This window comes from Empidonax traillii, unplaced genomic scaffold (genome assembly GCF_003031625.1).
Source record: "Empidonax traillii isolate 1590-97213 ecotype Southwest subspecies unplaced genomic scaffold, ASM303162v1 scaffold204:size1584377, whole genome shotgun sequence".
Lineage (NCBI taxonomy): Eukaryota > Metazoa > Chordata > Aves > Passeriformes > Tyrannidae > Empidonax > Empidonax traillii.
In genome coordinates, this window is record NW_020955397.1 from 288,247 (window position 1) to 307,878 (window position 19,632).

The window sequence follows — 19,632 nt, forward strand, 5'->3', positions numbered from 1 at the left end:
AAAAAAAAAGAAATTAAATTTGTCTTTTTCTTTTTTTTCTCTCCTTTTTTTTTTTTTTTTATAAAAACATATTTAAAAAGGATCCTTTAATAAAAGCATCCGAGGTCCTTTAAAAAAAAAAAAAAAAGAAAAAAAAAAGATCTCCCTCGAGCTTCTGACTCTCACTGAGCACCAGCGTCTCTGAAACACCTTCTTTTTCACTTGAAGGCCTCGGGGATGTGTCCCATCTGTGACTGCATACTCGTAGGAGGGCTGGAGATGCCCTCGGACCAGTCGGACACGTTGGAATGAGGAGACGAGCTGGACCACTGGTCCGGCGACTCCGGAGAGGGCGTGAGGAAGGGGTGGTCGGGCACCTGGAGCTGATGGCTGGGGGTGTTGTCCAAGGGGGAGGAATAACTGTGCTGGGAAGGCGGGGTTAGGAACTGCGTGGTGGTCATGGGCTGGGCGAGGGAGGAGGGCAGGGACGTGGGCAGCATCTGGGAATCCTGGGGCAGGATGGTGTGCACTGCCATGGCGCTGCCGCTCACCGGCTGCATGTCGGGCTGGCTCAGCTCCGTACCGAGGAAATTCTGGCCCAGGTGGCCGCTCCCGTTGGAGCCGGGGTTGTGGTGCTGCTGCGGCTGCTGCGGTGGTGGCGGTGGCTGCTGGGGCTGCTGCTGGGGCTGCTGCTGCGGCGGCTGCAGGTTCTGCTGCTGGAGCTGCTGCTGCTGCATCTGCTGGAGCTGCTGGCTCTGCATCAGGTGGGGCTGGGACGCCAGCCGGGTGCTGGGCATGGCCTGGTAGCTCATCATCTGCGACAAGCTGGTGGTGGGCAGGCCGTTGTGCAGGGAGGTCATCATGCCGTGCTGGAGGTTTTGGGGCTGCTGGTGCGCCCCGGGTTGGATGTTGCCCCTCAGGGGGTTGTACTGGCTCTGCACCATCCCGTTCTGCAGCCTGGTGAGCCAGTCACACTGCCCGTTCAGCCCGGCCGCTCCGCCGACGGAGAAGCTCATCGGGGCGCTGCTCATCACCGTGCTGGGGCTGGACACCGGCAGGTGCGAGAGGCGCGGCGGCACCGAGTCGAAGGCCATCCTGCTGGAGTTCCCCATGGCCATATCCTGCTTCCCCGCCATGTTGAGGTGGTTGATGCTCATGTGGGCATCCGGCATGCCCGGCAGGTGGTTCAGGGGCATGGAAGGGGACTGCTGAAACGGGGAGGTCATCAGCGGAGGAGAGGCCACGTCTGAGAGGTACCCATGGGGCGACTCCAGGGAGTCCACTGGGGACAACACGCTGGAGTTGTCCAGCAGACATCCTTTCCCGTCCTGGGATTTTTTCCTCCGGGCTTTGAGGTCTTTGGCATCCTTGCCGTTGCAGCTCAGGCCCTTGGTGCTCGGCTTCCTGGCCTTCTTGCCCTGGACGGCGGGTTTGAGGTTGCCGATGTAGCTGTTGGGGGAGCAGAGCGGGGGGGACAGGGTGGGCGCTCCCAGGGGGCCGTTGTGCAGCGGGGGGCTCCTCACCAGGTTGTACTCGTCCAGCAGCCTCACGATGTCGTGGTGCATGCGCTCCTGGGCGATGTCCCGCGGCAGGCGGTCCATGTGGTCCGTGATGTCCCGGTTGGCAAAGTGGTCCAGCAGGACCTTGGCGGTTTCGTAGCTCCCTTCCCTGGCTGCGAGGAACAGTGGGGTCTCCTCCTGGAAACCCAGCAAAAGGATGGTTAGGGTTGAGTTCACAGATTCTGAGCCTGTCCTTCTACCGATATCCAACCAGGAACCCGAAGAGTGACCCTGAACGTGCTGGAGACGGCCACAAAAGCACTGTACCAAACTGCCCACCAAGCACTGTGTGGCCCCTAAGCATCAACCATACGACCAAATCCCACAGTGCTCCTTTGAGCTAAATCCAACAACTTCATTCACAGTAGAACAATCAAATCAGAGTCTCAGCGCCAGCCATTTGTCTGGCAAAAATCGCTCTTTAACAGACTCCCCAGCTGGTTCTTTCCTTGCATATGTCAGCCTAGGAGACATTACCTTATTGTTCTGCATGTCCTTATTGGCACCATTCTTCAGGAGGACCACTGCAGCCTCAACATTATTCACAGCAGCTGCCCAGTGCAGGGCTGACTTGCCTGGAGAGGAAGACCATGAAATGCAACACACATTAGTGAGAGGTAAGAGTAACAGCAAGAGCAAGCAGCCCTTTCCTCCCACACGTGAGGGAGCCCCTGTTTTAGTTGCCTCAGTACCTAGATCATCCACGGCGTTGACGTCTGCGTGGCAGTTGATGAGGTCGTCCAGCATTCCCTCCACGGCCAAGCGAGCAGCCAGGATCAGAGGAGTGGTCCCGTCGTGCATCCGGGCATCGAGGTCTGTTGCCCTGTTCCTGATCAGGATCTGCCACAAGAAGGGACAGAGGGCGAGAAACACAAACGTTAGGAGGGACAGACAGCAGGCACTCCAGGTATCCGGGTCTCAGCCATTTCCAGAGGTCCTGTCCTCCAGTCCCCGCTCCCATCCAGGGATGCCGCGGTGGGGTTGCTGCTTTGCTGCACCCCAAGACAACAGACGCTTCAATTTTTACGACTTTCACCCCCCTCACCCTGCCCAGGTGAGCTGGGGACCCTGCAGTGACTGACTCAATGCACAGCACCTGAAAACCCCGAGACCGCTGGCCGAGGGATCCGTTACCTGGAAGACTCCTTGGGCATCGGCCGAGACGGCGGCGTGGAGGGGCGTCCGGCCCATGTTATCCTGGATGTTGGCATCGGCGCTGGCCTCCAGCAGGCGCTTGGCAGCGTCAGAGCGGGAGTACCTGGCGGCCAGGTGCAGCGCCGTCTCGCCCGTGCGGTCCGTCTGGTTGTGCAGGCTGGCGCCTTGGTAAATGAAATCCGAGATGACGGCGGGAGCGTCGTCCTCCTCCTCGCTGTTGCCAGTCTCCAGCCCTCCTCCGCTGCACGAGGCGATCATGAGGGGGGTGAAGCCATCTGAAAGCGCAGGGGGACCCCGTGAAAAAAGGCTTTTTACCCCTTCTTTAATGCAGGCGGCTCAGCGAGATGCTCTGTCTGTGATAGATGCTTATTCTCATGGGTGCAGCAAGGCTGTGTTCCTGACTGGTTCTGAACATCAAACACGAATATCCTTCCTCTGATATGGATCTGAAATTCCTTAGTGGTATCTCATCACTCACTGCTTTTCCTATTTCATCTGCTAGCTTGCAGACTGTACCACGGAAGGTGCAGTTTTATAAGGAAGGCTGCTCAAATCAAATAGAGTATGGTAAATAAATCCTCATTATTTCAGAGGGCAATTTCACAGACGTGGGGAAGACCAAATGTTTGTAAGAATTTAAAAGTTATTAATATAGTTAAAAACCTGAAAAAAAAGCTGAAATGTGCAGATTGGTGGGAGGGGAGAAATCTACAAGTGGCACAGAGATAACCTGGGTGATTTAATAGGCACTTCCTCTGTATTCTCTGATTTCCACCTCAGTGATTAAACAAAAGAGCACTAATGGAAAGCAAAATGCGATAAGGCCTATCTCTAAATCATGCCCAACAGCAGCTGTGTGGTGCAGAACATGTAGCAGTGACTCTGAGCTAACAAGAGACAGGTAGGGCTGTCTGGGGCTGCTCCTCTGCAAGGGGCGAGGGAAGGTTTGAGATGAGCTGACGGGCAGTGCAGAAGTGAAAGGGGTTCCACCTTACCCGGCCCTCTGACGTTGACGTCCATGCAGTCGGCATCGATCTCCCCCTGTGGAGGGGTGGGGGCCATGGAGGAGATGCGCAGGTCAGCGGCATCCAGGTGCTGCTGGGTCCACTGCCTGTGATCCGTCTGGTCGTCCGTGTCCGGCAGCATCGCCTGCTCCTCGAACTGCGGAAGCACAGCAGGGAATCAGGGGGTGAGGAGGGGGCTGAGCTCCAGCCTGGGAGGCTCTGTGAGTCTCCAAGGTGTGTTTGTCACAGGCAAAGGAGCTGAGAGCAGCAATGCACTGCATCCCTGAGGGTCCCTCTGCTCCCCTGCTCCCCGCAGCGCTCCCTCCGTGGCTAACCCAGCCTGCAGCACGGAAAGGGAATGTGGCAGAGGGCTTACCCTGAACTTCTTGGTGTCCAAGGTCTCCTCGTCACCCCACTCATTTTGGTTGTCATCCATCAGCGTGCCGTCCGAAGCATTTTTGAGGGGTCTTTAAAAACAAAACCATACGAAAAGTTACCTCCTCTGCAGGAACTGTCCCCGATGGACCGTGTCCATGGACACGCATATGATTCTTCTGAAAAAAGAATCAACCAGGCAGTTTCCAGGAGGTTCCCCTCAGGCTGCCTTTCATTTTTTACCAAGTGCAAACAGATCACGAAGCATTTAAAACCCTCCTCCAGATGGGAAGACTGTTTTCCCCATGCAGAACTTTTAAGAACCCTGATTTTTCTCCTCCCTGCTCCACCAACACGGTGAACTGGAGGACAAAACTCTGATAAGCAGACCCACCGTGTTTAACGTGTCGGGAAGCAAATTACTCACTTCAGTCCAACAGAGTCCTCCCCGAGTGGTTCTCGCCGCTTCTTCTTGCTCGACTCCGTCACTTTGAAGCCTTCTGGGAACCAAAGCTGCCCATGCTCCCTGCGCCGCTTACGAGACACCAGCACTCCCAGTCCAATGAAAGCAAGCAAGACCAGTGCAGCCACCACCACGTACATAGGATATAGCTGGGAGTTCGTCGCAGGCTCAGCTGTTTCACCTACAAAACAGTGGGGCACAAGGAGATGCTGAGACATTAAGCTGCATAGCAAACCAGGGACAGAGTGGAAATGAAGGAAAATTAGTTAATAGAGGTACCTAAGTCTGATCTAAATCAGCTCCCCCCCCCATCCCCTCCCCAAAATAAGGTCATTTTATACGCTATTAATCAGAATTGCAAACTATCGGCAAATTCTCGGCTGCACAAGCCAGGCTGCACCAGGAGACAGCTTCACTTTTTTCTCCTTTAAGGAAAAGGATTAGCAAACTTCAAATCATTGCGCTTGCATTGAGCTGTTAAGACAAAAGGATTTAGGGGGGATTTTCAAGATACAAACTTCAACTCCTTGCATGTCACTGATTGATTGGGGCTGCTTGGGTTTTCTTTTTCTTTTTTCTTTTTTTCTCTTTTTTTTTAATAACTTTTAGAGCGATAATGATTTTGAAATAAAACCCCAGACTGAGAAAAAAAACACTGAACTGGTTTTGCTTCATTTTTAAAGAAAATACTTTCAGAAAAAGAGATGTGAGGTTATTAAAGCCAGACTGTGTTCAAATGCAGCCGATGGTAAACCCAGGTAAGGCTGGAAAGTTTTGGTTGTTTCTCCTCCCCAGCTGACAAGCCGTACTTACTTTTAACAGCTTCTATTTTGTAGGGTATGTTCAGGTTGCCAAGGGAGGCCAAGGCACCCAGGAACGCTGCCACATCAGTTGCACTCTGGAAGCACTGGGAAGACGACTGGATGCACTGGCGGTTATCAATTTCCAAGTAGACGATGGATCTGTGGGAGAGAAGAGTCAATAAGGAACAAGGAGCGATGACACTGAGAAGACACAAGAGCCCCACCTCCCTTCTTCCCTCTTTAAACCCCCATCAGTGGGAATTAGAAGGTGGGAACCCATCTCCTTGCTTCCCTGTGGCCCAAACCCTGCAGCTCACACTCACGTTCTATTGGATTTGCCTCAATGAATACTGTGAAATCCAACTCTTCATCTACAGGAATGGAAGGGAGTCTCCACTTCACAATGTTTTAAAACTACCCAGACACTACAGTATCTTAAATAATGCTGTTTGGGAGCCTTCAGATCTTCTCCCATCAGTTTTGCTGCTCTAACTCCTTTGCTTTCAGTGGTTTTTGATTAAGCCCACGGAGAGGGAGTAGGTCGGATCTATATGTTTACACCAAAGATCTCCAAACACAGTTTGCAGTAATTGAGTTTTACAACAAAGCTCTAGAAAGCATTTCCCAGGGAGAAACTGAGGCTTAACTTAATGACTTCCTGAAGTCAGACAGTCGGTCAGGCCAACCTCTGCTTCCAGGTCCCACCCAGCCCAGCCCCGGCTCCCAACAATACACAGGACTCCTTCAATCGTGAGAGTCGGCGCAGCATTGTATCAGGGACTCCTGAATGATCCCTCGATTTTCCCACATGGGAGCAAAATCCGGTTTCTGTTCACACAGAAGGCAACTTCTGAATACAATTATCTGGCCTACATCCTTCCCTTCATAGCGTGTTACTATTATCAAAACAGAAAACAAGTGCTATGAAGAAAGGATCCCACTGGTCCCCCTTACCCTCTGATGTCCATCTGATCGAGCTCCCTCTTCTGCCTCCTGCCAGCCCGGGGGTAGAGGCTGCTCTTCACTTTGTTGATGACAGCACTGGACATATCTGACCAGTCCTCTGTGGACCTCTTGATGTAGTGTTTTTTCAGCTCCTCCTCATTGCCATAATACGGAAAGATCATATACTCCCCCTTGGGGTTCTTCTTGAAGACCACGTTGGTGTGCAGCACTCGGCTCAGCTCCCTCAGGAAGTTGAAAGAGTTGTTCTTCAGGTTCTCTGGGGTGATGAGGACCACCACCACCAGTGTGCCATCTGCCAGCTTCTCTGGCATGTTGTTTGCACAGTCCAGACCATCCCATTCGCACTCAAAGTTGTTGCAGCCCTGGTCGCAGTGGCCATCTGAGAAGTGATCTTTGCAGTACTGGTCGTACAGAGGGCTGGGAGGAAGAAGAAGAAAGGCAGGAGAATGAATTAGACCAAGTACTACCAATATCACCCATCTCTGCTCAGAAAAGCAGTGGTGGTCCGCAGGGACCTCTCTTCTGTATAAATATTCTTCACCCTGATGGACACTAAACCAGCTTACACAGAAAGCATTCACCTCTGCAGGTGAGAGATGGCAGCTGTTAAATTATAAATTGCATTTTAGAGGCCAGAAAAAAGGAGAAATTACTGTGACTTATAGAAGACACAGGGACACAGACTAGTTACTCAAACCAGAGTTGGTCCAGGAATCTGGGATTAAGTTCATGCTGTTGCCAAAGACAATGTTTGGGAAATGCTTGGATGCTAACATCATCATGTTTCCTGGCTGCTCTTCCATCTGGGGTCTCCCTGCCCTGAAACTCACTGTGTTACTGCTGTGAGCTGGAGAATTCACTTCTATGGAGCGATACAGGCAAGGACAGGGAAGCCATCTGGAATGAGCCAAACCCAGAGAGCTTTCAAGTGGACATAAATTCAGTGAGACCACAGGGAAGTGTGGTTGCTTGCTCACAGGCGGCAGAACAGAACATAGAGAATGGACACAGGTCTGCATCTAGGAGCTTTAGCAGATGCAACCAGAAAATACCTCCAGATGATCAGCACATCAGAAGGTCTTGTCTATAAAACAAGAGGGTCAGCGAGCAAGCCACTTACTTGCACTGCCCCTCGTATTTCTGGCAGTCAAATCCATCGTAGAGGCAGCCAGCGTTATTGCACTGGGAATCACACTTGCCATCGTTGAAATACTTCCAGCACTGCAGGGACTGGGAGCAGTTCTTCCAGGGGTCGTTGAAGTTGAGGGAGCAGTCGCCCCCATCCCAGCCGCAGGCGTGGTTGTTGCACTTGCCGTCGCAGATCTTGTTGCCGGCGTAGCCCGCGCAGACCGCGATCTCGCACTTCTCCTCGATTTTGGGCGGGATGATGTCCTGCCCGATCCCACCCTGGAAATCGAAGTCGAGGATGTGGCAGTTGAGGCCGTTGAAGTTGGCGGGGCAGTTGCAGCGGTAGTAGGGGGAGGCGTCGCCGAAGAACTCGCAGGTGCCCCCGTTGTAGCAGGGGTTGGACGTGCAGGGGCTGCTGGCCGGGTACTGGCACTCGGGGCCCGTGAAGGCTGGCGCGCACATGCACTTGGAGCTCTTGTGCATGGAGATGCAGGTGCCGCCGTTCAGGCAGTGCAGGTTCCCACACGTGCGGGAGTCGTTCTCGCAGGTGGCACCCACGAATCCCTGGGGAGGGGACAGCAAGGAGGGAGTCAGAATCGCTGGTGCTGTCCTACCAGCAGCCTAACACACGTGTGTGTTAGGGAAACCCAGGGAATCAAGGCACGGCTCTGGTGCCTCCTCTGAAACTACTGATGAGCAAGAATAATCTGAAATGTAAACCACGTTACAGAATCCCCTTAAAATAAAGTGAGCTTTTCTCCATAGCTTCCTGCTCCACTTTCAGGCGGTGCAAATAACAGTCAGCTAGGAAGAGCCAGTCCTACAGAGCTGTGCACGGTACCTGCAGGCCACCTTCTCTCTGACCCTATCCCAGTGTCCTTGCAAGCACCCAGGGTGTGCAAACACAGATGTATCTCCTGCCAGTGAGCACCCTCAGCAAAGCATTCTCCCCTGGCTATCCCAGCTAGGGAAGCCTCAGGGGCTAAACTGTCCCCTTGATCACGGGGCTGGCTCGCAGGGCCTGTACAAGATAAGATGCCACGCTCAGAGCTGGAGAGAAGCAGGTACCTACCGGGGGGCACTTGCAGATGAAGCCACGGCCAGTATTGCTGGCAACAGCACACGTCCCACCATTCCTGCAGGGTTTGCCTTTACACCCGTCCACCACCGTGTCACAGCGACGGCCTGCGAGGGAGAAGAGTGCGTGAGGAGCAGAGGAAGGTGTAGGGATGCCTGGGGGGGAGCTCTGGGAGCGGGGGGGGACACGGTGCTCACCTGCATAGCCAGGCCTGCACTCGCATTTGTAGTCGTTGACCCGCTGCACGCAGTTCTGGGTGCCGCGGGCGTCGCAGGGGTTGGACAGGCACTCATTGACGTCTCCCTCGCAGCGCTCCCCTACAAAGCCAGGGGGGCAGATGCAGCTGTAGCCCCCTACCCGATCCTTGCACTTGCCATTGTTAAAGCACTTGGGCCCCAGGGTGACAGGATCAAAGAAAGGGCTGCAGTCATCCACATTGATCTCACAGTGCACCCCTAGAGAGAGGGGGGAACAACCCACACAGCTCATCAAACAGTGCCGGGGCGCCCGGTGGTCCCGTGTGTGAGCCTTCCCCGCGGAGGGGCCGAGTCTGACCACGGCAGTCTGACCTGAGCCCCAGCCCGGGCAGGGGGGACGCGGCGCCGCGCGGCCAAGGCCGAGGCCGCGTGGCCTTGGTGGCTAAACCCGCCAGCAAACACCAACCTCCACCGCTGCGCTCGCTGCTGCTAACCCGAGCGGCTAATGAGCAGAATCCAAGGATATCTGCTCTCAGCCCACTAATGCCCCAGCCTGGGGAGTTAATTTACCTTGGGTTCCTCTGGGGCAGGAGCATTTGTAGGTATTGATGAGATCGATGCAGGTTCCTCCGTTCTGGCACGGGTGGGACAAGCACTCATTGATCTCCTCTGAGCAGTTAACTCCATGATAACCAGCCACACACTGCAAGGAGGGAAGAGGGGAACCATCAGAGAGGTTCCCTCAATTCCCACGTGGTTGCAGGAGCACAGCCAGCACCCTGGCCTCCAACTTGAAGAGGCACAGCACCATCCTGAAGCCAGGGCAGCTCCTTGAGCAGCAGAAAGGCAGTAACTGGGAATTTTTCCCTGGGCTTCACTGCCCCCCACCAGCACCCACCTCACAGGAGTAGCCCCCCAGGTAGTCTGTGCAGGTGGCTCCATTCTGGCAGGGGTTGGGGGAGCACTCGTCCACCTGCTCCTCACAGTAGCTGCCGGTGTAGCCAGCCTGGCAGCGGCAGAAGTGAGTGTTGCCAGTGTCGACACAGAGCCCCGAGTTCCTGCAGAGATGTGCTACATCGATACCTGTCAGGGAGAGCAGAGTGAGATGCAGGGACCTTGGTGACACACACACACACCCACCACAGTACCACATCCTGGCCACCACGCACCCCACTGAGAATCACAGCCAGGACAGCAACCCTTGAGATCTCTCTGGTTGTGCCAAAGATCCTCACCAAGAGAACTGACCCCAGCCCAGCCCTGGGAATCCATACACAGGGCAGGGACATACCTTGCTGCTTGGCAGCCACCTCGCAGGACACACTGGGGACGTCGCAGTAGAGCCCTGTCCAGCCGCTGTTGCACTCGCAGCGGTACAGGTTGTTGGTCTGCCAGCACTTGCCCCCGTTTTTGCAGGGAGAGGAGTCACACCAGCGCACCAGGTTCTGGGGGAGCAGAGCAAGAGACGAAGGTCAGGACCCAGCAGGGCTTCTGCAGGAGTGGAGACTGCAGTGACCCCCAAATCCCCAGGGCAGCATGCAGAGGTGGGCACTGCCCAAGGTTCCTCTACCTGGCAGTTGAGCCCGGTGTATCCCTGGGGACAAGTGCACTTGTACGTCCCGTAGCTGTCCTGACACGTGCCCCCGTTCAGGCACGGCTTGGAGTCGCACTCATTGATGTTGTGCTCGCAGTAGCTGCCCGTGAAGCCGGGCAGGCAGACGCAGGTGAAGGTGTTGATGCCATCCACGCAGGTCCCACCGTTGAAGCAGGAGCTGGGAACACAGACATCACATCCCAGTGAGTCACCCACCACTGGTTAATCTCCACACCAAAGCCCCCACCCACCAACCCAGCGCTCTGGGGCAGCACAGGGACCTCAGCCCTCGCCCCAGCCCTGGCAGGGCTGTACCTCTCCGTGCAGTCGGGTGTGTTGTTCTCGCAGTGGATGCCGCTGAAGCCAGAGGGGCAGGTGCAGGTGTAGCTGTTGACACAGTCGGTGCAATTGGCCCCGTTCTTGCAGGGGTTGCTGGCGCACTCATTGATGTCCTCCTCGCACTTGGGCCCACGGAAACCAGCCAGGCACTCGCAGAAGAACGTGCCAATGCCATCAGAGCAGGAGCCACCGTTGTGGCATGGGTCTGGAGAGGAGGGATGTGCATGTGAAGATGAGATGGGTCCAGCCATGGTGCAGGAGCCCAGCCCAGGAGCTGCCCCACAGCACTGTCCCCACACATGTTTCCTGGCTGCATGGAGGGATGGGACTGAGCCCACGCACTGGGCAGAAGCTAAACCAGCCCCACCAGGAGACTGGGCACAAGGAGGGCACATGGGACACATTATCCCCCAGCCTCTTTCCTCCTGCTCCCATCTGGCCTTAGACTGACACGGCTCAACCGGGATGTGTCTGAGGTGGCCCAAAAGCCTCAGCAGGGCTCACAGCACAGCCCAGGCCGCAGTGGCAGCCCATGCACAGGGAAGAAAATCCCAACCCCAGGAAGGGGGATGAAGCTGATGGCTCGGGGCTGGGCTGAGCGTGGCCCATGGGGCAGCCCCTGCTCTTACTGGGCTTGCAGTCGTCGATGTCGGTGTCGCAGTTGCGGCCGGAGAAGCCGGTCCTGCAGGCGCAGCGGTAGCTCCCGTTGGTGTTCTGGCACGTGGCCCCGTTCCGGCACGGGCTCTTCACACACTCATTGATGTCAATCTCACAGGTCTGACCTGGGGACAGAGCAGGACACAAGGGCCATGTGGGCTGGAGGTGCTGGTGAAAGCCCCAGGGACACCAATGATGTCTCGGGCACCGATCACACCAGGGACAGGAGCCCTCACAGCAAATCGCCCTCGCCAAGGGCTGCAGGGAGTGGCTGCCTGGCTGAGCCATGGGGGCAGGTCAGGACCCTCCCCAAAGCCTGGCACCATGCAGGGCTGCTCCCTGGCCATGCCCCCTCCCCTCTGCCTTTCCCTCCCTGAGGGGAGCAAGGTGTGCTGAACCCTCAAACGGGCCATGCACGTACCTTGCCAGCCAGGGGGACAACTGCAGGAGAAGCTCTTGTAATCTTCCGACTCCCGGCACTCGCCACCGTTCTTGCAGGGGCTGCCAGCGCAGGGGGCCAGCACATCCTCACAGGTGGCTCCTGCACAGACACAAGCACCCACTGATACCCCCTCTGAAACCACGGGTGGCCCAAGATCCCACTACTCCTGTTCCCTGCCCTGGGCTGCCGCCAGCTCTGGGGGAGGCTCTGGGCTTCCCCACCACCCCAGGGCAGCCCAGCTGGGGCCATCTCCTCCATCCCTGGTTGCCCATGACCCCCCGTCCCCCCAAACCCTTTAAACCCTGGCAACCCAGGCTGCATTAAAGCACTGCACACTTCCTTTGGCAGGGAAGTGCTGCTCGGGGTGTCTTTTCCCCCTTGCACTCCCTCCCCCCGTCCCTCTCTGCTGCTTTTCCTGTTTACGTCCAGCCAGGGGACACGTTCCCTCCGAACCCTTATCTTCCCTGTCAGCCAGTATCTCCTGAACTGGCCTTTTGCTATTTTCCAGAGCCTTCCCCTCCCCTCCTGCCCAGTCCCCGTCCCCCCCCCAGGGGTTTCTATGGCCACTGCCGAGGGCAGGAAACGGCTCACGGCTTCCTGCAATTGTGCACCGGCTGCGCCGCTCTGCGCCAGCGGAAGCGGGAGGCCGGCAAACAGGAATTGGCTCAGCAGAATCTCCCAGCCCCTCGGCCTCGGCTCGCCCCCTCCTGCACGAGCATCGTGGCTGGACAGCAGGGCCACCGGCACCGCTGACCCCCCCCGGTGCGGTGGGGTGTGAGCGGGGCGGCCGCCGGGCGCTGCTGCCCCTGAGCCACCACCACCCTGGTGCCCTCCAGGAGGAGAAGGAGGAAGAGGAGGATAAGGAGGGAGGAAGCTGCGTCTGGCAGCTTCCCAAAGCTCCTGCAGATTTCCTCCAGCTGCGCTGTGGAGCGGGGAGGTGGAGCCGTGGCTGTGGGCAGCCCCACGGCAGGGCAGTGCAAGGCAGGCATCTGTGCTTGGTGGTGGTTTGTGGCATGTTCAGAGGGACCAGTCTGGTGTCACATGTGAAGCAGAAGCCCCACAGAGCCGCGCTGGGGCACGGGGTGCTCCCCTCACCTGTGTAGGGCAGGAGGCAGTTGCAGGTGTAGCCAGCGACATCGTCGATGCACGTGCCCTGGTTCAGGCAGGGGTTGGAAGCACATTCATTGATATTGGTCTGGCAGTTGGGGCCTGTTTTAAGAAAAATAGATAAAACCAGCTGTGATAGAGGAGCGTGTGCTGGTGGGAGGGGGCTGAAGGTACAGTGGGGACGTGGTGACAATGGTAACAGCCCACCCATTGAGACTATTGAGTCCAACCAGCACCACGACATTCATCACTAAACCATGTCCCCAAGTGCCACATTCACACTTCCAGGGATGGCAACTCCACCACTTCCCTGGGCAGCCTGTTCCAGTGCCTGATCACCATTTCCCAAGCAGAACTTTTTCCAAATATCCAATCCAACCCGCTCTTACCGCTGAAGCCCTCCCTGCAGGTGCAGATGTAGCCGCTGGTCATGTCCTTGCAGGTGCCACCGTTCATGCAGGGATTGGATTCACACTCGTTGTTGTTAATGTCGCAGTTGGTCCCACTCCAGCCTGGGTCACAGTCACACTTGTAGCTTTGGGGAAAAATTGGGGTATAAAGATCTGGTCCTCCAGGCTACACCAGCCATCATTTATCCAGCAAATCCTGGCCCCTAATCGTGCCACTGCAGGAAAATATCTGGCAGCACTGGCACAGAGCATGGACAAGCAGTGAGCTGGGGGACAGATGCTCGCCCTCCTCTAACCCTGACTTCGCTACCCCAGCAGCCCCCATGCCTTCCAACCTACCCATTCAATCCATCATGGCATTTCCCATGGATGCAGGGGTTGCTGTTGCACTCATTCACTTCGGACAGGCACTTGGGGTCGTGGAAGCCCTCGGGGCAGAGGCAGGTGAAGCCGTTGATGCCATCCTTGCACGTGCCCCCATTGTGGCAGGGGTTGCTGGCACACTCGTCGATGTTGACGTTGCACATGCGCCCTGGGAAAGGGGGAGAGAGGGAAAGTTACCCCACGGGATGCACAGCGTGGCAGGGGGGTGCATTCTGCCTCACCTCGGATCTCGGATCCCTGGACACACGAGAGCCGGTCGCAGAGGAGCGGGGCTGCCCTGCAGGGAGGGTGACTTCACACCCTGCATCGCCTGCCTGGCTTAATTAAACGTGACTGGGAAGAGGCCGTGCCCTGGGCTGCTTTGGTCCAGGAGGGAATACTGAAGGGAGGCAGTTTCAGCCTGTAACCCTACCTGCCGTGGCTGACAAAGCCAGGCTTTATTTCGGCTCCCAGCAGGCCCGAGGACAAGGGGCCGTGCGGGCGGGGAGCGGCGGGGGCTGCTCCCATCAAAGCCCTCCACCATTTGCAGCAGCGATCAAACAAACCAGTCGGACAAGGCAGCAACCTGATACCCATGGGAGTGGGCGCAGCGGGAGTCGGATTCGCGGCACCAGACACCCCTTTGATTTCAGCCTGAGCCAGGGTCACCCTCCTGAACAAGCAGGAGCGCTGGAGGGTGCAAAACCTCGGGCATGCGGGATAGCAGCCTCCCCCCTCCTTATTGCGTCCCCCTCCTGGTGACAAGGGGCACCAGAAGCTGCAGGTCCCCAGGGTGAGATGGTGGCTGCCATGCCCTGCTCTCACCTGTGTACCCCGGCTCGCAGGTGCACTCGTAGCTGTTGATCTTGTCGATGCACTTGCCGTAGTCGCAGGGGTTGCTGGCGCAGTCGTCCAGGTTGATCTCACAGTTGGGTCCTGGGGAGGAGAGGGGTGTTGTCAGGGGGTCCCAGGACCTGCTGACGCAGCAAAATGAAGCCCCCTGGCACCAACTGCTGCCGCCGCTCCACAACAAAGCGCCTCTTCCATAAGTAGCTCTCTGGCTCCCGGCTGGGGTGCAGTTCCTGCTGGAGCCGGGCACCAAACCGGGAAAACTCGCCCTCACCCAGGATGCCCCGGGCCAGCCCCAGCACCAGGGCGGCTGCTGTCGGCGGCTCAGGGCCAACCTGCCCCAGGATGGGGATGGGACAGGGATGCTGCACCGGTGTGGAGCCCCAGGGGTTCCCTCCCGCTCACCCGTGGTCCCTTTGAGGCAGATGCAGTTGTAGGCGTTGTTCCTGTCCTGGCAGGTCCCCCCATTTTTGCAGGGCTGGCTCTGGCACTCGTTGATGTTGATGTCGCAGCGGTGGCCGGTGTAGCCGGGCTGGCAGAGGCAGGTGAAGGAGGCGATGCTGTCCTTGCAGGTCCCGTAGTGACACGGGTCGGGGTCACACTCATCGATGTCGATCTCGCAGTGAGTGCCCGTGAAACCTGCCACCAGCGGTGGGGACACAGGGTGAGGATGGGGAACACGGGGTGAGGATGGGGAACACGGGGTGAGGATGGGGAACACGGGGTGAGGATGTGGGACACGGGGTGAGGATGTGGGACACGGGGTGAGGATGAGGGACACTCCTTCCCATCCCGGCCACGAGCGAGGCAGTGCCCTGGGGTGGCTTTACCTGCCCACCTGCCCTGCTGTGAGCCCCAGGACCCCTGGGAGGAGGGTGCAGGCAGGGAGCACCCCGACATGCTGGTCAGACCCCGGCTGGGGGGCTTTGTCCCGGGGTGCACAATGACCTGCATTAAAGCCTCCTCGGCTCAGAGCAGGGCCCCGCGCTCGCCCGCGGCTCGTCCCGGAGCGCACGGGGGGGCCGGCCGCAGGCACCCCCGAATAATAACCCCCCCGGCAGATCCTATTCTCCTGGCCGGCTCCCTCCCCGCCGGGTTTGGGGGTGGAGAGCCGAGGACAAAGTACAGCTTTGACTAGACCCCGCCAAGCCCACATAGCAGCTTTTCATCGGGGCTTGGCATTAGCAAGACACTAATTAGAGGCCATTCAGCTGGAAGATTTCTGGCGGGAGCTGCTCCACAAAAGAGCCACTGTTTGCCACCAGGGCTCAAGTCATCATTTTGTGCAACTGCTCCTTGGGTTTCGGTCGGCGAGCCCCCGCGGCCCTGCACCTTGCGTCCCCATAGAGGCAGCTTTATTCCTTCCTTCCTGCCTTCCCCCTGCCGCCCGCCGCCGAGGCGGGAGCACGGCGGGACGGCTGCTGCGGGGCCACACCTCGCGAGTGCCGGGCTCTTACACCTGGCTCTGGGGCTCCACTCGCTCCACTGACACCTGCGACAGGGACAGTCCTGCCCCGCTGCAGTCGGAAGGTCTGGGGACACGCCCCCCCCAGCAGGTGCTTGGAGAGGTGGGCGCTTAATTCATCAGTGTGGCTTTATGGCACATCACAGGGAGGAAGGTGGCTTGTTCCTGCCCAGTGGGGGTCCCCAGGATGCAGGAGTGCCTCACCTTCGGTGCACTCGCAGCTGTAGGTGTTGGGGCCGTCCACGCACTTGGCGCCGTTCTTGCAGGGGGTGCTGGCGCACTCATCGATGTCAAACTGGCACAGGTGCCCGTTGAAACCTGGAACGGAGGGAGAAGGAATGGAGGGAGAAGTCACGTCCCTGAGCAGTGGTCGGACCCGCCCCAGCCTCCCCCGCCGCCGGGCAGCTCCCGCCGGGCCCCCCGCACCCCGGCCGGGGCGCCGGGTTTCCATGGGGACGGCTGCTGGGGGCCCTGAATGCGGGGCTGCGACCCACCATTGAGAGCATCTTATTTACATCTCTAGAGGAGCAAAGTCTCTGAACTTCAAAACCTCCTTTCACAGATTAACCGTCTCCCCATTCTCCGCTCCACCCTGTGACTTTGACACCGCATTCAAAGCCGCTGGTGCAGCCCCCACCGGCCCCCAGCCCTCCTTCCCAAAGAGGGGCCTTTTCAAGTGCAAAGCCGTGGGGTTTAATCCTCCTTCCCCTCTCCCATGGGCCGGAGTTGGAGTTGGAGCAGCGTTTGCCAGCTTGGGGCTCAGCTCCTCACTGCAATGGAGGAACCTCCCTCCAAAAGAGCCTCTTCCCATTTCGGAAGGCTCTGAAATTTAAGGAGCCCATTTTTGGCTCCTTCTTGGCTCGAGCCAGGATGCATTCTGGCTTTCTTTCTGCCACGGTGGCAGTGGGATTTATGCCACGTACCAGTGGGGCACTCGCAGTGGAACTCGTTGATCTTGTCGAGGCAGTTGCCGTTGTGCAGGCAGGGGCTGCTGGCGCACTCATCCGTGTTGATCTCACAGTAAACCCCCTCATAACCTGCAGAGAGACCCAGCACCGTCAGTACCACAGCACAGGGTGGGCACAACACGCAGGATGGGTGTGTTACACCTGGGCACATCTGGTCCATCCTTAAAAGGCAGCTCAGAAGCTGTTCTACAGGTGGTGGGACCCGAAGCACAACCTGCTCCATGGTTGTACAACCCAGATCTCCATGCCATGGCTCAATCCAGAACAGCAAGGTTTGGTGAGAGGAGTCCAATACAGGGCTGATGGTGCACAACTCTCACCTCCCACCACTGTGGGAGACCACGCAACCTTTACCAAGCTCTTCCTCTTCAGTGCAGCCCCCAGGCACTCAGGAGCTTCTCACCCAATCCAGCATTGAGCTGAAGCTCAGGGGCACCCAGAACCCTCCAGCTGCCCACCCCCAGCACCATGGCCAGTCTGCAGGGGTCTGCAGAGCCGCCCACCCACCGGGCATGCAGATGCACTGGAACTCCCCGATCTGGTCCAGGCAGGTGGCATCGTTCTGGCAGGGGTTGGAGAGACACTCGTTGACATCGATCTCGCAGCGAGGGCCTGAGTAGCCCTGCAGACACTGACACTGGAAGGACCCTTGGGTGTTGATGCACTTCCCTGCGTGCTCACATGGGTTGGCTCCTGCAACGCACAAGCACAGCTCACAGGACGTGCTCCTGGCTGCATCAGCACCTTCCCCAGCCACTCCACACGATCTCAGCACTCACCCAGCGAGCACTCGTCCACATCCTGGTTGCAGGCTGGCCCCATGTACCCCGAGGGGCACGTGCAGATGGCTTTGCCATTGACGGGGTTGGTGTCGCAGTTGGAGCCCTCGTTGCAGGGGTTGCTGATGCAGGCGTCGTCCAGGTGGCACAGCAAACCTGGGCAGCGAAAGGCAGGCGCAAGTCATCGTGACCCAGGACCTCAGCAAGGAGCCAGGGGGACATGCAGGGAGCTGCCACCCCGCACTGCGGGCAGGGGACAAGGCGGGGCTCACCTGTGCGGCCGTGGGGGCACTCGCAGTAGAAGGAGGCCACCCGGTCGTGGCAGGTGGCCCCGTGGAAGCAGGCGGCCATGGCGCAGTCGTCGATGTTCTCGCTGCAGTCCTCGCCCGTCCAGCCGTTGACACAGACGCAGTTGTAGCCGCCGTGGTTGTTGTGGCAGGTGCCGCCGTTCTGGCAGGCGTTGGGCATCAGCTGGCACTCGTCCACGTCCTCAGTGCAGTACTGACCTGCCAGGGGACGGGGCACCTGCGTGAGGCTGGCGCTGCCCCGCTCCCCCAGGCTCTGTAAGCAGGACAGTCCTGCCCACCCAGCCCCTGGCACCCCCCAGGGCAGGACCTGTCCTCCCAGCCCAGCCCTGCGCCACCCTCACATGCCTGCATTACCTGTCCACTCGGGCGGGCACTGGCAGTTGTAGGTGTTGACGCCGTCCACACAGGTGCCCCCATTCTTGCAGTTGTTGCCCGGGCAGTCGTTGATGTTTTCCTCACAGTTCTGACCCGTGAACCCTGCACAGAGGAGATATCTGCTGTGATGCCAACTGACCAACTGGCTGTGCCACCAACTCAGCCCCCACCACCCCCTTCCAATGCCATGTTCTTCACTATCAGGTGCTGAGCGTGTGCCAGGTGCTCCCAACCTGGCTTTGAAGCAGCCGCCTGGTTTCATCCCCATCTCTATCCTGCCTCTGCCAGGGGCTGGTTCTGCTGGAGCCTGGAAGGCAGCAGCTTCCTCTGCTGATGAGGGCAGATGAGGTATCCCTGTGCCAAAGCCCCCAGGTCTGGAGACACCTGCCCCGGGCAGCAGAGGATCTGACTCCACATCATAGCTGGAATGAACCAGCACTTCTCCCATGAAGGCTGGTGGCACCCAGTGCTGAATCACCAGCTTTTAATTTCACTTGTAAAGAGCCTCAGCAGCAGCGCTTGCCCTGGAGGAGGATCCAAGTCCCTTCCAGGGTGAGCCACCTCCCCACAGGGCACTGGGCTTATCCCAGCATACCTCTGGCATGGGGAGCCTGGCTGCTTGGGTTTGTTATCACCCCTGCCTCCCCCAGCCTCTCCACCAGAAACAAAGCAGCCAGGCCCTTCTCAGGGCACCTGCCAAGCTACAAGTCCCCCTCTGACCAACATTTGTTTAAAGAGCTGCATTCACTGTATGGCCCCCAAAGCCCCTGATCCAGCTGCTGCCCAGGAGCTGAGGGTCAGGATGGCAATGCCAGCCCACATCAGTTCCCCACAGTACCAGTGTCCATTTGCAGCTCCCCCAGACTCCCCAGGATATTCTGCAGCTCCAAGCTAGGCTGCTCCCTGTGCAGACAGCTCAAAATGTCACCTCCACAGGTAAGGAATGGGTGCTCAGACTCACCCTCTGTGGGAACCCCGACTCCAGACCAGCTGAGGGCTCTCCCCTCACCCTCTCCACGTTTTTCTCTCCTCAGCCCCATCACATGGGGAGCAGCCACAGGTTTTTATGATTGCTGGTCGGAGCCCAGAGCAGACAACATTGATTTGCACCTCATTTTTAAGCAGCTGGGCTGAAACTGAGCAGCAGTAACTGGAAATGTCCTAGATACCAGGATTAACTCATTTTGAACCATCTGAATGAGTAATTAGTGCTGCAATTACTTTAAACTCAGGGTTACATTCTACAGCGATGGCACGATAAAACGGCTC

The 19,632-nt window shown here is 57.8% G+C and overlaps 1 protein-coding gene across 1 annotated transcript in view; it reads right to left on the reverse strand.

The window, feature by feature from the left end:
• Window positions 1-51: 51 nt before the first annotated feature.
• Window positions 52-19,632, reverse strand: part of NOTCH1 (notch receptor 1) — a 41,478-nt gene continuing 21,897 nt past the window's right edge. Inside the window, exons 5-34 of the mRNA XM_027887153.1 lie at window positions 18,343-18,465; window positions 17,953-18,186; window positions 17,681-17,836; window positions 17,409-17,594; window positions 16,857-16,970; window positions 16,138-16,251; window positions 14,874-15,107; window positions 14,445-14,555; window positions 13,596-13,788; window positions 13,236-13,381; window positions 12,835-12,948; window positions 11,719-11,838; window positions 11,270-11,422; window positions 10,617-10,845; window positions 10,278-10,479; window positions 9,999-10,152; window positions 9,606-9,790; window positions 9,278-9,410; window positions 8,708-8,965; window positions 8,505-8,617; window positions 7,425-7,996; window positions 6,293-6,721; window positions 5,349-5,497; window positions 4,500-4,716; window positions 4,074-4,164; window positions 3,689-3,854; window positions 2,673-2,968; window positions 2,231-2,378; window positions 2,016-2,113; window positions 52-1,676 (exon numbers count right to left, since the gene is read on the reverse strand). Of these exons, the coding sequence (XP_027742954.1) occupies window positions 198-1,676; window positions 2,016-2,113; window positions 2,231-2,378; window positions 2,673-2,968; window positions 3,689-3,854; window positions 4,074-4,164; window positions 4,500-4,716; window positions 5,349-5,497; window positions 6,293-6,721; window positions 7,425-7,996; window positions 8,505-8,617; window positions 8,708-8,965; window positions 9,278-9,410; window positions 9,606-9,790; window positions 9,999-10,152; window positions 10,278-10,479; window positions 10,617-10,845; window positions 11,270-11,422; window positions 11,719-11,838; window positions 12,835-12,948; window positions 13,236-13,381; window positions 13,596-13,788; window positions 14,445-14,555; window positions 14,874-15,107; window positions 16,138-16,251; window positions 16,857-16,970; window positions 17,409-17,594; window positions 17,681-17,836; window positions 17,953-18,186; window positions 18,343-18,465 (6,917 nt within the window). The 3' untranslated portion in view covers window positions 52-197. The remainder of the gene's footprint in view (window positions 1,677-2,015; window positions 2,114-2,230; window positions 2,379-2,672; window positions 2,969-3,688; window positions 3,855-4,073; window positions 4,165-4,499; window positions 4,717-5,348; window positions 5,498-6,292; window positions 6,722-7,424; window positions 7,997-8,504; window positions 8,618-8,707; window positions 8,966-9,277; window positions 9,411-9,605; window positions 9,791-9,998; window positions 10,153-10,277; window positions 10,480-10,616; window positions 10,846-11,269; window positions 11,423-11,718; window positions 11,839-12,834; window positions 12,949-13,235; window positions 13,382-13,595; window positions 13,789-14,444; window positions 14,556-14,873; window positions 15,108-16,137; window positions 16,252-16,856; window positions 16,971-17,408; window positions 17,595-17,680; window positions 17,837-17,952; window positions 18,187-18,342; window positions 18,466-19,632) is intronic.